Below are 13,221 nucleotides of genomic sequence, written 5' to 3'. Positions count from 1 at the left end.
ACCTCTTATTCATATAAAATGATTTTCTTTGTTTTGTTGAAGACAAGGCTTGAATTCCACTTTTCTGCTATGAATATTGCTAGGCCATTTTTTTTAAATTGAAGTCAAATTGACTTGCAATATTATATGTTTTACGTGTACAGGATCATGATTCAGCATTTTTATACACTACAAAATGATCACCACAATAACTCTAGTTACCATCTGTTACAATATTAATTTGAACTTTGATTTTTCTTAGAATTTTCCAAAATTCTAAATAAAAATTTCTTTCCAACAAGGAGAAAAGAAATTAGATGTATGTATGAGGGTGTATCGGAGAAGGCAATGGCAACCCACTCCAGTACTCTTGCCTGGAAAATCCCATGGATGGAGGGGCCTGGTAGGCTGCAGTCCATAGGGTTGCTAGGAGTCGGACACGACTGAGTGACTTCACTTTCACTTTTCACTTTCATGCATTGGAGAAGGAAATGGCAACCCACTCCAGTGTTCTTGCCTGGAGAATCCCAGGGATGGGGGAGCCTGGTGGCTGCCGTCTATGGGGTCACACAGAGTCGGACACGACTGAAGTGACTTAGCAGCAGCAGCAGCATGAGGGTGTATCTTATGAAACTTTACATCAAAGAAGAATTAAGGTAAATGCAAACATAGAAAACAATCTGGACTCTATGCTACACAATGTCAATGAAATTTATACTCTGAAAAAAATGGAGACTTACAGTGAGGGCTGTAGGAGCATATAGTAACATATTGACTTGGGTTCTCAGAACTCTGCTCTCATTGGACTAAGCTAGATCATTGGGAAATGAGTCAAATTCAGAACCATATGGAGCCCTTTCACAAAAGTGCATTAAAGGAGTAAATAGAAGTCAGAAGATAAAAAATGACCTTTTAAGAGAAAGAAATGGCTAATATAATGATCATTCCCTTCATAGATCAGAAGAATGCACATCTCAGAAGCCAGTAATAGCTCTGGGTCTGTGAGTGAGTTCATTCTCCTGGGCTTCCCCTCCCGCAGGGAGATCCAGATCCTCCTCTGTGTCATGTTCTCCCTCATCTACCTGCTGACCCTCCTTGGGAACGCAGCCATCATTTGTGCCGTGTGGTCAAGCCGGAAGCTCCATACACCCATGTACATCCTCCTGGCCAACTTCTCCTTCCTGGAGATCTGCTATGTCAGTTCTGATGTGCCCAAAATGCTGGCCAACATCATCTCCCAGACCAAGAGCATCTCCTACGCTGGCTGCCTGCTCCAGTTCTACTTCTTCTTCTCCATGTGTGCGGCTGAGGGCTACTTTCTATCTGCGATGTCCTTTGATCGGTTCCTTGCCATCTGTCGACCTCTGCATTATCCCACCATCATGACTTATCAACTCTGCGCCCGATTAGTGGTTTTCTGCTGGGCAGGTGGCTTTTTATCAATACTGATGCCTGCAGTTCTTATGTCTCGGGTGCCTTTCTGTGGCCCTAATGTCATTGACCATTTTTTCTGTGATCTGGGACCATTGCTGGCACTGTCCTGTGCCCCTGTGCCCAAAACTACTCTAACTTGTGCCACTGTAAGCTCGCTTATCATTTTCATCACCTTCCTCTACATTCTTGGGTCCTATACCTTAGTTTTGCGAGCTGTACTTCGGGTCCCAGCTGGCTCAGGCAGGAACAAAGCTTTTTCTACGTGTGCCTCCCATTTCTTGGTGGTTTCCTTGTTCTATGGCTCAGTTATGGTGATGTATGTGAGTCCAGGCTCCAGGAGCCATCCTGGGACACAGAAATTTGTGACCCTGTTTTACTGCATGGCAACCCCATTCTTTAATCCTCTGATCTACAGCCTCCGGAACAAAGATATGAAAGATGCATTGAAGAAAGTCCTCTGTGCATCAGAAATTTCTAAAAATACAGAGAAATGATAAACATTTTTGCATCATTATTCTCTCAAGAATTCAGAATTTCTCTCATTTAAAAAAACTATTTTCTGGTCATGTCTGAGTATTTGACTTCTTAATCTCATAAAAGTATGATTCATTACACACACCAAAAAACTCTCATCCTATCTCAAAAGAAAATACCCACAGTTCCAAAGGTCTATTGCAGCAAAATTTCATAGAGTTTTTATTTACCAGTGTATTAATACAATTTCTATGTTTTAAAGATTTTTTTGTAGTCCTAAAACTAATGTAATCAAGTTGGTATATACAAAACTAAGGCTCATGTTTCCAACTTGTATCTTGGCTTTTATCCTAATACTGTTTTATGCACTTTAAATTTATCAACTATTTTTTTTCCAATTATAAGGTTGTCTATAATGAGAAATATCACCAACTTACTATGCTCATGAAAAAAGCCAATTGCTTAATTTATAAGATCAAGGACTCAATATCTGTCACTGAAACAGTAGTGTTTTTCACTTGTGTTTTCCTTAATACCGAGCACTGATGAGCTATGCACAGTATGTAGCAAATTAAAATAGGAATTTATAAGGTTTCTTCTTAGGGAAAATTCTTGGTCCAACTTTGAAGAGAGTACAAAGACAAGCACACATGTGCCAAATCATTAAGTATTCCTTACTCAAAACTGAGTTTCTGCACCTTCCAAGCTTTAAGAAGAGGAACATTTACTGTTAACAGAAAACAAGCATGAGAAACCATAAAACAGATTCTGCCAATTAAATATAAGCTACTTCAAGGCAGTCAGCACTTAATATAAAATTTTTGGCTTGACCTGATCATCTGCCTGTACTCTGAAACGTTCATATTTTATTTTTTTAATTAAAAACTTTATTGAGGCAACATTGGTTTATAACATTATGCAAGTTTCATGTGTTCAACAATATGTATCATATTTTAAACTGTAGCACAAAATTTCTTTTTCTGGGGGAGGGGTTAGTTTGTAAATTTTCTCCTATATAGTGAAGAAAAAGCTTATGATTTGACTGACAATGTGCAATCCAAACCAGATTTTTTTGTACAGACCTCAATTCATGTTTTCTGTTTTTACTTAGAAAACAGGGTTCTTACTTGCACACAACAAGTAAAGAGGGCTTTAAAGCCCTCTTCCAAGTTATTCTGACTTTGGGGAATATTTTCTGTAATAGAATATGCTAAGTAGTGAGGCTGCTGGATCACCGTAAAATCAGAGGAGAATTCCAGGCAACCAACCAATCCAGAAGGGTTAGTTTCTTCTTGCTCTCTGCAGATTACTGAGACTGCACCGTCCTACGACAAGTCTACTATGATGTAATTATAACAGGTTTCTTACTTGCATACAACAGAAGCTGACTTTGGCTGATTAAGCATGACAATGGGGAAGATTTATTGATGGGATATCAGAAATGTCACAGAATCAGTGAAAGTGAAAGAATCAGAGCTGAAGCTCAGAATCAAAGATGAATGTGCAAACCATCCTGTGGAACTGGTCTGAGGAAAAATCACTATCACTACAGCCATTCCTACTGCCATGGGCCACCAGATGTCACAGCGCTGCCATCTGAGTATGCCTCAGATGGTAAAGAATCCTCCTGCAGTTAGTGCACTAAGATCCTGCCAATTCTGCACTAGGGATTTGTCTTTCCTGCAATAAGTGTGCTAACTGCTTCAGTGCTATTTTCTCCCTAATATTTCAACATTGCTATCCCCTACCGTCCCATTTCTCCTTCCTGCGTCACTATCCTGACTCAAAATCTGGGGTAGTTGTACCTGCTTGGTGGAACCAAGAGTACATCTCTCTACTATAGCTGCAACAGAGGCTGGGAGCTGGGGGAGCTAATACCTATAAATAAAAACTCCAGTCATACAAAGATACAAAGAGCTCCAAGTCTCTACTGAGATACTAGGCAACAAAAACAAAAGAAAAATACCAACTATAACAACACATTCATTTCAACTCCCCTATGATATGCCTGGGTTATGTTCCCTTTAGAAGTTCCACAGGGTAGGACTTAGCTAAATAATCCACCTATGTAACAGCAGGGAACTCACAGCAGGATGAGTAAGAGGAAATAAACTTCACTGTGGGTAGTTGAGGGCTTGTCTATCTCACAATGAGTGCTGTTAGAACTTAATATGAAGTTTATAAGTTATTACTACACTCTGGAGTTCTGAGAGACAGAGTTCAACTAAAGGGAAGGAAATTGTCCATCATCTGAGAAAGTCTCTATTAACTGCAGTGAGATTTAAGGCTGTGCACAAGCCTTTCTTAGAACTGGCAAGGAATGGATAAAGAAGATTCTTCATTTACTCTTTCACTTTGACTCAAAAAATTTTAACCTGAAGGTTAATGGGCCACAATTAACTAAATAGTTAAGATATTCCCTTATATCTAGGTTTTCATGGTGTCTGAAAAAGATATTCATATATGAAATTAAATATCTTTGGTTTTGCCCTAAATGTTAGATACATAGAATTTTCAATAACCAGGGCTTATTTAGCTACATTGGAATGAATTATATTCCACTTTCTCTATATTCTAAAAATTTATACAAATGATATATTTTATAGTTAACAATTTTCATCATAAAAAACAAAACAGAACAAAATAATGAAAATCCTCATAGTTCCACACCTCTACACACCTACTTCTCTCCACAGGAATATGTTCGGTTTAGTGGGTATACATCCAGATTTTTTCTGTGCATTTACATATAAAATATGGGTTTTGAATGAATATATAAATTGGAATATTCATTGGAAGGACTGATGCTGAAGTAGAAACTCCAATACTTTGCCCACCTGATGCGAAGAGCCAACTCTTTGGCTCTTTCCCAACTCATTGGGAAAGTCCCTGATGCTGGGAAAGATTGAAGGCAGGAAAAGGGGGTGACAGAGGATGAGATGGTTGGATGGCATCACTGACTCAATGGACATGACTCTGAGCAAGCTCTGGGAGTTGGTGATGGACAGGGAAGCCTGGCATGCTGCAGTCTATGAGGTCGCAAAGAGTTGGGCATGACTGAGAGACTGAACAGCAAGAACAATAAATTGGATTATACCTAAGTATTGCTCTACAAATGACTGACTCCCCTATCACTTCCGATTTTCCCCTAAAAAGCAATGTCTAAGAGAGGACTTTCATCCAGCTCTTGCAGAGTCTTCTGTCAGTTTGGAACAAATTAGGGCAATGAAGCTGAAGATACAGTTCTTCAGGAAAGACTTTGTTCAAGGAGGTGGTACATGGATGTGTGAGAGAACTACTTCCAAAATACAGTGTACTCAGTGGGTTTTTGTGCCACCAAAATCAGGATTTAAAATAGGAACACCAGTGAAATAAGAGGATAATTATTCTTTCTAAGCAAAGAAACTGTATTCTGAAAAATGACGATTCACTTACTTGTTTAACCTCAACAACTTTTTGAGCTCCTTAATTAGACCTCAGATTTCTCTATGTATACCTACACTGTCCAGTACAACAGCCATGACCCACATGTGGCTATGGACCACTTGAAATGTGACTAGTCCTAATGAAGAATGTAATAATTGTAAAATCACACACCAGTTTTGAAGACTTAGTATAATAAAAGAATGTAAATGTTTCATTAATAATGTTTAAGTTGATTATAAACTTAAATGATACTCTTTGGGATAAATTGAGTTAAAATATATTATGAAATTAATTTCACTTATTGTTTATGTGGCTGTTAGAATATTAAAAACTACATATGCATTGTTTGTGGTTCACATTGTATCTCAGCATTGGTTTAGACAGATCTCAAAGAATCTAATAGCTTAAAATGCCTTTCATATGTTGATACTTCCTAGGTTTTTACCTCCACTTGCAACCTCAACTCATACTTATGGACTTGCATATAAAATTGTCTACTTATAAATCTCCACTTGGATATTTGTTCATCCATTTTTAAGTGCATATTTTTATATTTTATTTCAGTGAAACTACTTTAGTCATTATCTTGACATAATATGAGAAATTCTGGCTAATGTATGTAATTCTTATATAGGTTAGTCTTATTCTGTCATGACACAATAAAGTAGATTCTTCTGGTATATATACATACATGCATAAATCATTACATTTTTAATTCCAGGTTTTCCCATGGAAGCAATTACCTTCACTGAAAATTTGGATACTGCTAATTAAATCTAAATTTTGTGTATGTGCTGTGCTCAGTCACTCCAGTTGTGTCTGAGACTTTATGCCCCCATGGACTATAACCTGCCAGGCTTCTCTGTACATGGGCTTTTCTCAGCATGAATACTGAAGCTGGTTGTCATGTCCTACTGCAGGGAATCTTCCCAACTCAGGGATTGAATCCACGTTTCTTGTGTCTTCTGCATTGCAGGCAGATTCTTTACTGCTGAGCCAGCAGAAAAGCCCAACTTTTGAGTACGAGAACAATTTAAATATGAGACATGTAAAAATCATGAGCAAGATTTCTACTTATTAAATAGGGCAGTGGACAGAAATTGTCAGCTCTTTTTTTTGAGATAAGTTGTCAGGCTTGTCAATTCTACTTTCTTCTTAATACTGGCAAAGATTATTTATGTTCCAAGGATATATCTCCCTGCATTCTCAAAGTACTCCACTCACTCATCCTCTCCTAAGGTGATGTCTTTACTCTTATTTGTATTTGTGAGAAAATTAGGAAAGAGGAAGACTATCAGGAACCCCAACAGATACTAAAACCTGAGAATGTTCAATTTCCTTATATAAAATGGCATAGTATTTGCATGTAACCTAAGCACAACCTGTATACTTGGACCCATCTCTAGTTTACTTATAATACCTAATACAATGTAGATGTTATGTAAGTAGTTATAAACACAATGTATATGTTATGAAAATACTTGCTTGTACACAACAAATTCAAGTCTTTCTTTTTGGAAATTTCTGGCTCTTTTTTTTTTTTTTTTTTAGTATTTTTGATCCCCAGTTCCTTGAATCCACAGATTCAGAAACTACAAATACAGAGGGCTGACTGTATTTATATATTCCTAGGGTTAAGATGGTTAAATTAGAGGTGCCTTTTGAAAAATAACACTCACAGAAAACTAGAACTAGATTCCCAGTTGATTGTAAGGTTTTTTTCAGAACTTTCTCACCAAAATGAGAAACATTTATATTTTATATTAAAATCTCTTTAATAATCAGACATATTTAAGTCATATATTATACTCTACTGGTCTACAGTTATTCTTGGTAAATATCACACTATTTAATTTTGTGAGATCCAAGAGGAAGGGGATATATGTATACACTCAGCTGATGCACTTTCCTATACAGCAGAAACTAACACAACATTGTAACAAAATTATACTTCAATTTCAAAAAAAATAAATGTCAAGACTTTAAGTTCAAGCTATAGCTCTGAGGAGCCATTGACAAATAAGTATGACTATAGCTAATTTAAAAGATTAAAATTTTAGGATTAGACATCTAAATTTGAAATCCATCTTCATGCAAAAATATCCAGCAGGAGTTTTCTGATGTTTGACTAAGCTTGAAATCAAAGTTAGTGCCGAAGCTATTCCATAACAAAATTTTAGCCTAAGGTTTCCTCATGAAGTGCAATATCATAAATTAAGTTCCTATTTTAGAAAACAAGAAATTAGAAGACTAGAAATTACCTCTGAGGGACTCCAAGAATTTTATAGAGAACTACATAAAAATAAGTGCACCTCAAAGACAGAAACATAGATCACTGGAACAAAATAGAAAGCCCAGAGATAAATCCACGCGCCTATGGACACCTTATCTTTGACAAAGGAGGCAAAAATATACAATGGAGAAAAGACAATCTCTTTAACAAGTGGTGCTGGGAAAACTGGTCAACCACTTGTAAAAGAATGAAACTAGAACACTTTCTAACACCATACACAAAAATAAACTCAAAATGGATTAAAGATCCAAATGTAAGACCAGAAACTATAAAATTCCTAGAGGAAAACATAGGCAAAACACTCTCTAATGCAAATCATAGCAGAATTCTCTATGACCCACCTCCCAGAGTCATGGAAATAAAAGCAAAAATGAACAAATGGGACCTAATTAAACTTAAAAGCTTTTGTGCAACAAAGGAAGCTATAAGCAAGATGAAAAGACAGCCTTCAGAATGGGAGAAAATAACATCAAACGAAGCAAATGACAAAGAATTAAACTCAAAAATATACAAGCAACTCCTGCAGCTCAATTCCAGAAAAATAAGCGACCCAATCAAAAAACGGGCCAAAGAACTAAACAGACATTTCTCCAAAGAAGACACACAGATGGCTAACAAACACATGAAAAGATGCTCAACATCACTCATTATCAGAGAAATGCAAATCAAAACCTCAATGAGGTACCATTTCATGCCAGTCAGAATGGCTGCTATCAAAAAGTCTACAAACAATAAATGCTGGAGAGGGTGTGGAGAAAAAGGAACCCTCTTACACTGTTGATGGGAATGCAAACTAGTACAGCCACTATGGAGCATAGTGTGGAGATTCCTTAAAAAACTGGAAATAGAACTGCCATATGACCCAGCAATCCCACTGCTGGGCATACACACCAAGGAAACCAGAATTGAAAGAGACTCATGTACCCCAGTGTTCATCGCAGCACTGTTTACAATAGCCAGGACATGGAAGCAACCTAGATGTCCATTAGCAGATGAATGGATAAGAAAGCTGTGATACATATACATAATGGAATATTACTCAGCTATTAAAAAGAATGCATTTGAATCAGTTCTAATGAGGTGGATGAAACTGGAGCCTATTATACAGAATGAAGTCAGAAATAAAAACACCAATATAGTATACTAATGCATATATATGGAATTTAGAAAGATGGTAATGATAACCCTGTGTACGAGACAGCAAAAGAAACACAGATGTAAGGAACAGTCTTTTAGACTCTGGGAGAAGGCGAGGGTGGGATGATTTGAGAGAATAGCATTGAAACACGTATTTTATCATATGTGAAATAGATCACCAATCCAGGTTTGATGCATGAGACAGGGTGCTCAGGGCTGGTGCACTGGGATGACCCTGAGGGATAAGATGGGGAGGGAGGTGGGAGGGGGTTCAGGATGGGGAACACATTACACTCATGGCTGATTCATGTCAATGTATAGCAAAAACCACCACAATATTGTAAAGTAATTAACCTCCACTTAAAATAAATTTTAAAAAAAGAAAATAAGTGCACCTTTGGGCTGGATTGTAGTGATCCCACAAAGTCTACAACTCTTTGGCTTACACTGAATATGAACTAATCTTCGCATATCTGCATATAGAAGACGAGGACCTGCCTCCTAAAGTGATAGTACTGGCAAAATGTGGAGAGTCAATCAAGACAACATAATCTTACTGAGGACCATTGTTGGTGCCCAAAACAATACTTAGGATAATGGGATATACAAAAGAAATTGTGGTAAATTTTCTCTGATATTGAGGATTTTGTTTAAAAATCTGGTAATCTGGTTATCTGAAGGATTACTGGCTAAATATTCATATGATTGCAATATATTAGCATTTGCTATGCTCTAAAAAAAGAACAGTTTGCATATTAAAAAGCAGAGACATTACTTTGCCAACAAAGGTCTGTCTAGTCAAGGCTATGGTTTTACCAGTGGTCACATATGGATGTGAGAGTTGGACTGTGAAGAAAGCTGAATGCCAAAGAATTGATGCTTTTGAACTGTGGTGTTGGAGAAGACCTGAGAGTCCCTTGGACTGCAAGGAGATCCAACCAGTCCATTCTGAAGGAGATCAGCCCTGGGATTTCTTTGGAAGGAATGATGCTAAAGCTGAAACTCCAGTACTTTGGCCACCTCATGCGAAGAGTTGACTCATTGGAAAAGACTCTGATGCTAGGAGGGATTGGGGGCAGGAGGAGAAGGGGACAACAGAGGATGAGATAGCTGAATGGCATCACTGACTCGATGGACGTGAGTCTGAGTGAACTCCGGGAGTTGGTGATGGACAGGGAGGCCTGGCATGCTGCGATTCATGGGGTCACAAAGAGTCGGACATGACTGAGCGACTGAACTGAACTGAACTGAACTGAAAAAAAGAACTGGTTTGATAAAGGCAGAATTTGAGGACGTTGAGATAAGTCAGCAAAATGTAATGTATACCAAAAGAGAAATATGTGAAAATATTATTAAATTGTTCAAAACAACTATATTTAAGGTACAAACATATCTGGACCATGAATAATAACTTCCTAAGACTCAAATCATGGATCTAATGGATTTTTCAGTCATCTTCCCAATATATGAAAATAAAATTAAAGGAAAAAAAACATAATCTCATTCATCTCATGATCTTGCATCCTCCTAAACATGAATTATGCATTATGTTAAATTCGACTTTTGGAGCCTTTAAAGATTTCCTTCAGTAAAACACTCAAAATTTTTTGTAGTGCTTCTTCCATATCTTTGTTCCTGAAGTTGTAGATCAGGGGATTAAAGAAAGGGGTTGCCAAAGCATAGAACAAGGTCACAAATTTCTGTATCCCTGGATATTCGCCAGAACCTGGGCTAACATACATCACCATGACTGAGCCATAGAAGAGGGATATCACAGCAAGGTGGGAGGCACAAGTAGAGAAAGCTTTCTGCCTTCCTGAGCCTGAGGACATCTGTAGCACCACACTGAGGATATAAAAGTAAGTGCCAAGAATGTACAGTAAGGTGAGGAAGATGATTAGAGAGCTCACGATACCACAAATCAGCCTAATTCCAGATACTGGAGCACAGGACAGTGCCAGCAAAGGTGCCAGATCACAGAGAAAATGGTCAACAGTGTTTGGACCACAGAAGGGCACTTGAGGTATTAGAATCAAAGGGGTCAATAACCAGAGAAAGCCACCTACCCAGCAGAAGACCACTAACAACACACACAGGCGATGGGTCATAATGATAGGATAATGCAAAGGTCTACAAATGGCAAGAAATCGATCAAAAGACATCACTGACAGAAATAAAGACTCAGCCGCACACATGGAGAAGAAGAAGTAGAACTGGAGCAGGCAGCCAGCGTAGGAGATGCTCTTGGTCTGGGAGATGATGTTGGCCAGCATTTTGGGCACATCGGAACTGACATAGCAGATCTCCAGGAAGGAGAAGTTGGCCAGGAGGATGTACATGGGTGTATGGAGCTTCCAGCTTGACCACACAGCACAGATGATGGCTGCGTTCCCCATGAGGATCAGGAAATAGATGATGGAGAAGAGCACAAAGAGGAGGATCTGGATCTCCCTGCGGCAGGGGAAGCCCAGGAGAATGAACACACTCACAGACCCAGAGGTATTAGTCTCCAAGGTCCTCATTCATCTGAACTGTGGAAGTGACAGAGACAATGAGAAACACAGAAATATCTATATTTTTTCCAATTCCTGATGAAGAGATATGTTTTTTTCCCATAATTTGGGTTTTTTGAATTTCTGTCTTCCCTCTGGAAAAGTGAGTTTTTCTTTCCTCTTTTTCTCCTTTTCCTCCTTGTTTATTTAATAAGCTTTTATTTTACACATACTATTGCCAGGCACTGTTCTGGGAGGTAGGGAAAGACAATGAACAAAAAAGCAGAGTCCCTGGTCTTCGGATTATGTCAAACATCTTATGCTCAAAACAACTTCAAACAATACATTAGGGGCTCTAGAATTTCCATATAGAGGGAGTTTGAATCTGAGTAGAAGAGGTCTAAGGGAATTTCCAGGTGGCTTAGTGGGTAAAGAATCCTCCTGCCAATGCAGAAGACACAGGAGATGCACGTTCAATCCCTGGGTGGGGAAGATCCCCTGCAGGAGGAAATGGCAACCTATTCCAGTATTCTTGCCTGAAAAATCCTATGGTCAGAGGAGCCTGGCAGGCTACAGTCCATGAGGTCACAGAGTCTCACACAACTGGGCATGCACGCACTACAACAGCAAGGGAATTTACCTTGGAACTTCATCTGCACAGCAAGGAAACTGTTTTTGCTTAGATTGTGTGTTTATTTGTGGTAGTTTCATGGGGAGCTAATATGGAATATGGACTGGATGTTAGCAGCCCTCCACCTATGTTGTAGTGCTGCCACTGACACAGTTAACAGTGTGATGTGACATAAGAAAGTTTTTGTTGTCATGTTGAAGAGGAAAAGTTAAAATTTTACATACCCTCCTGCTCTTTCTGCCTCTGTAACTCAGCTTGGTCCTTGAAAAATCTGGATCACATAGGTCTCAGAAAGTGGAGACTCACAATACTAGGAACTGGAGGTTATCTCACTCACCCTTGTCCTACTATTTGCAATCATCCAGCCCCCACAAACCCACAAACCCGCTTAATCATGTCTGTCCATGTGTAAAAGCTCTATAACCCTTTTGCTTAAGGCTCAGAGCTTGGAGCGTTAACTCCTCTGGGCCCACCGGCATAATAAACCTGAGTTCTCCAACTCTCCAAGTGTGGTGCTTGGTTTCTTGAGTACTGGGTTTCTGCATCATTTCTGGAGACCTCAGCAAGTTTCCAACCACAACGGCCCCTTGAGCCACAGGACTGGTGGTCTGGCCGGGCTGGAGCAAAGGAACCCCAAGACGAACGAGGAGATGTGCCACCTGACAGTATTCCAGGTTCTCTTTCGGACCGATGTTCCGACTCTCCGGATGGCCAAGCCCTGACTGGACTCATTGGAGGTACGGACCAACTCACCAGGAATGGCCACAGGATTAGGTAAGGCGCCGGGGCCAGTCCCCAGTCAGGTCCTACCTCAACTGGTAAAAGAGGAGACTGATCAAATCCTTGGAGCTCCCAGGAAGGGAATATCAGATAGGGAGAACTGGGGACTCTGGAGAAGGGATGCATTGTGACATAACCTCCTTGGAGCTCCCAGGAAGGGAGCAACAGTTAAGGAAACCTGGGGACTCAGGAGAAGGAGGAGAAGGCAATGGCAACCCACTCCAATACTCTTGCCTGGAAAATCCCATGGACGGAGGGGCCTGGTAGGCTGCAGTCCATTGGGTCACTAGGAGTCGGACACGACTAGGCGACTTCACTTTCACCTTTCACTTTCATGCATGGGAGAAGGAAATGGCAACCTACTCCAGTGCTCTTGCCTGGAGAATCCCAGGGACGGGGAGCCTGGTGGGCTGCCGTCTATGGGGTCTCACAGAGTCGGATACGACTGAAGCGACTTAGCAGCAGCAGCAGCAGCAGGAGAAGGAAGGCACTGTGATAACCTCTGAATGATTATGAGTGCGTGATTGCTGATTGAACAGAGTGAGAGAAATTTTTCTTTTTGGAAACTGCAAAAC

General features: G+C 39.5%; 2 protein-coding genes across 2 annotated transcripts; one reads left to right on the top strand and one right to left on the bottom strand.

The window, feature by feature from the left end:
- The first annotated feature begins 320 nt into the window (after positions 1-320).
- On the top strand, positions 321-1,907 carry OR11J6 (olfactory receptor family 11 subfamily J member 6). Its single transcript, XM_010809152.3, has one exon. It carries the CDS (start codon positions 945-947, stop codon positions 1,905-1,907), a length of 963 nt encoding a protein of 320 aa, XP_010807454.1. The 5' UTR covers positions 321-944.
- Positions 1,908-10,293: 8,386 nt separating this feature from the next.
- Positions 10,294-11,293, bottom strand: OR11J12 (olfactory receptor family 11 subfamily J member 12). Its single transcript, XM_002690670.3, has one exon. It carries the CDS (start codon positions 11,263-11,265, stop codon positions 10,294-10,296), a length of 972 nt encoding a protein of 323 aa, XP_002690716.2. The 5' UTR covers positions 11,266-11,293.
- Positions 11,294-13,221: the final 1,928 nt, after the last annotated feature.

Source organism: Bos taurus, chromosome 10 (assembly GCF_002263795.3).
Source record: "Bos taurus isolate L1 Dominette 01449 registration number 42190680 breed Hereford chromosome 10, ARS-UCD2.0, whole genome shotgun sequence".
Taxonomy (NCBI): Eukaryota; Metazoa; Chordata; class Mammalia; order Artiodactyla; family Bovidae; genus Bos; species Bos taurus.
This window is presented reverse-complemented; position numbering and strand designations above follow the sequence as displayed.

What these genes read in the sequence shown, in the direction of transcription:
- OR11J6 (XM_010809152.3), top strand. Translation starts at nt 945, where the DNA reads ATGCACATCTCAGAAGCCAGTAATAGCTCTGGGTCTGTGAGTGAGTTC.
- OR11J12 (XM_002690670.3), bottom strand. Translation starts at nt 11,265, where the DNA reads ATGAGGACCTTGGAGACTAATACCTCTGGGTCTGTGAGTGTGTTCATT.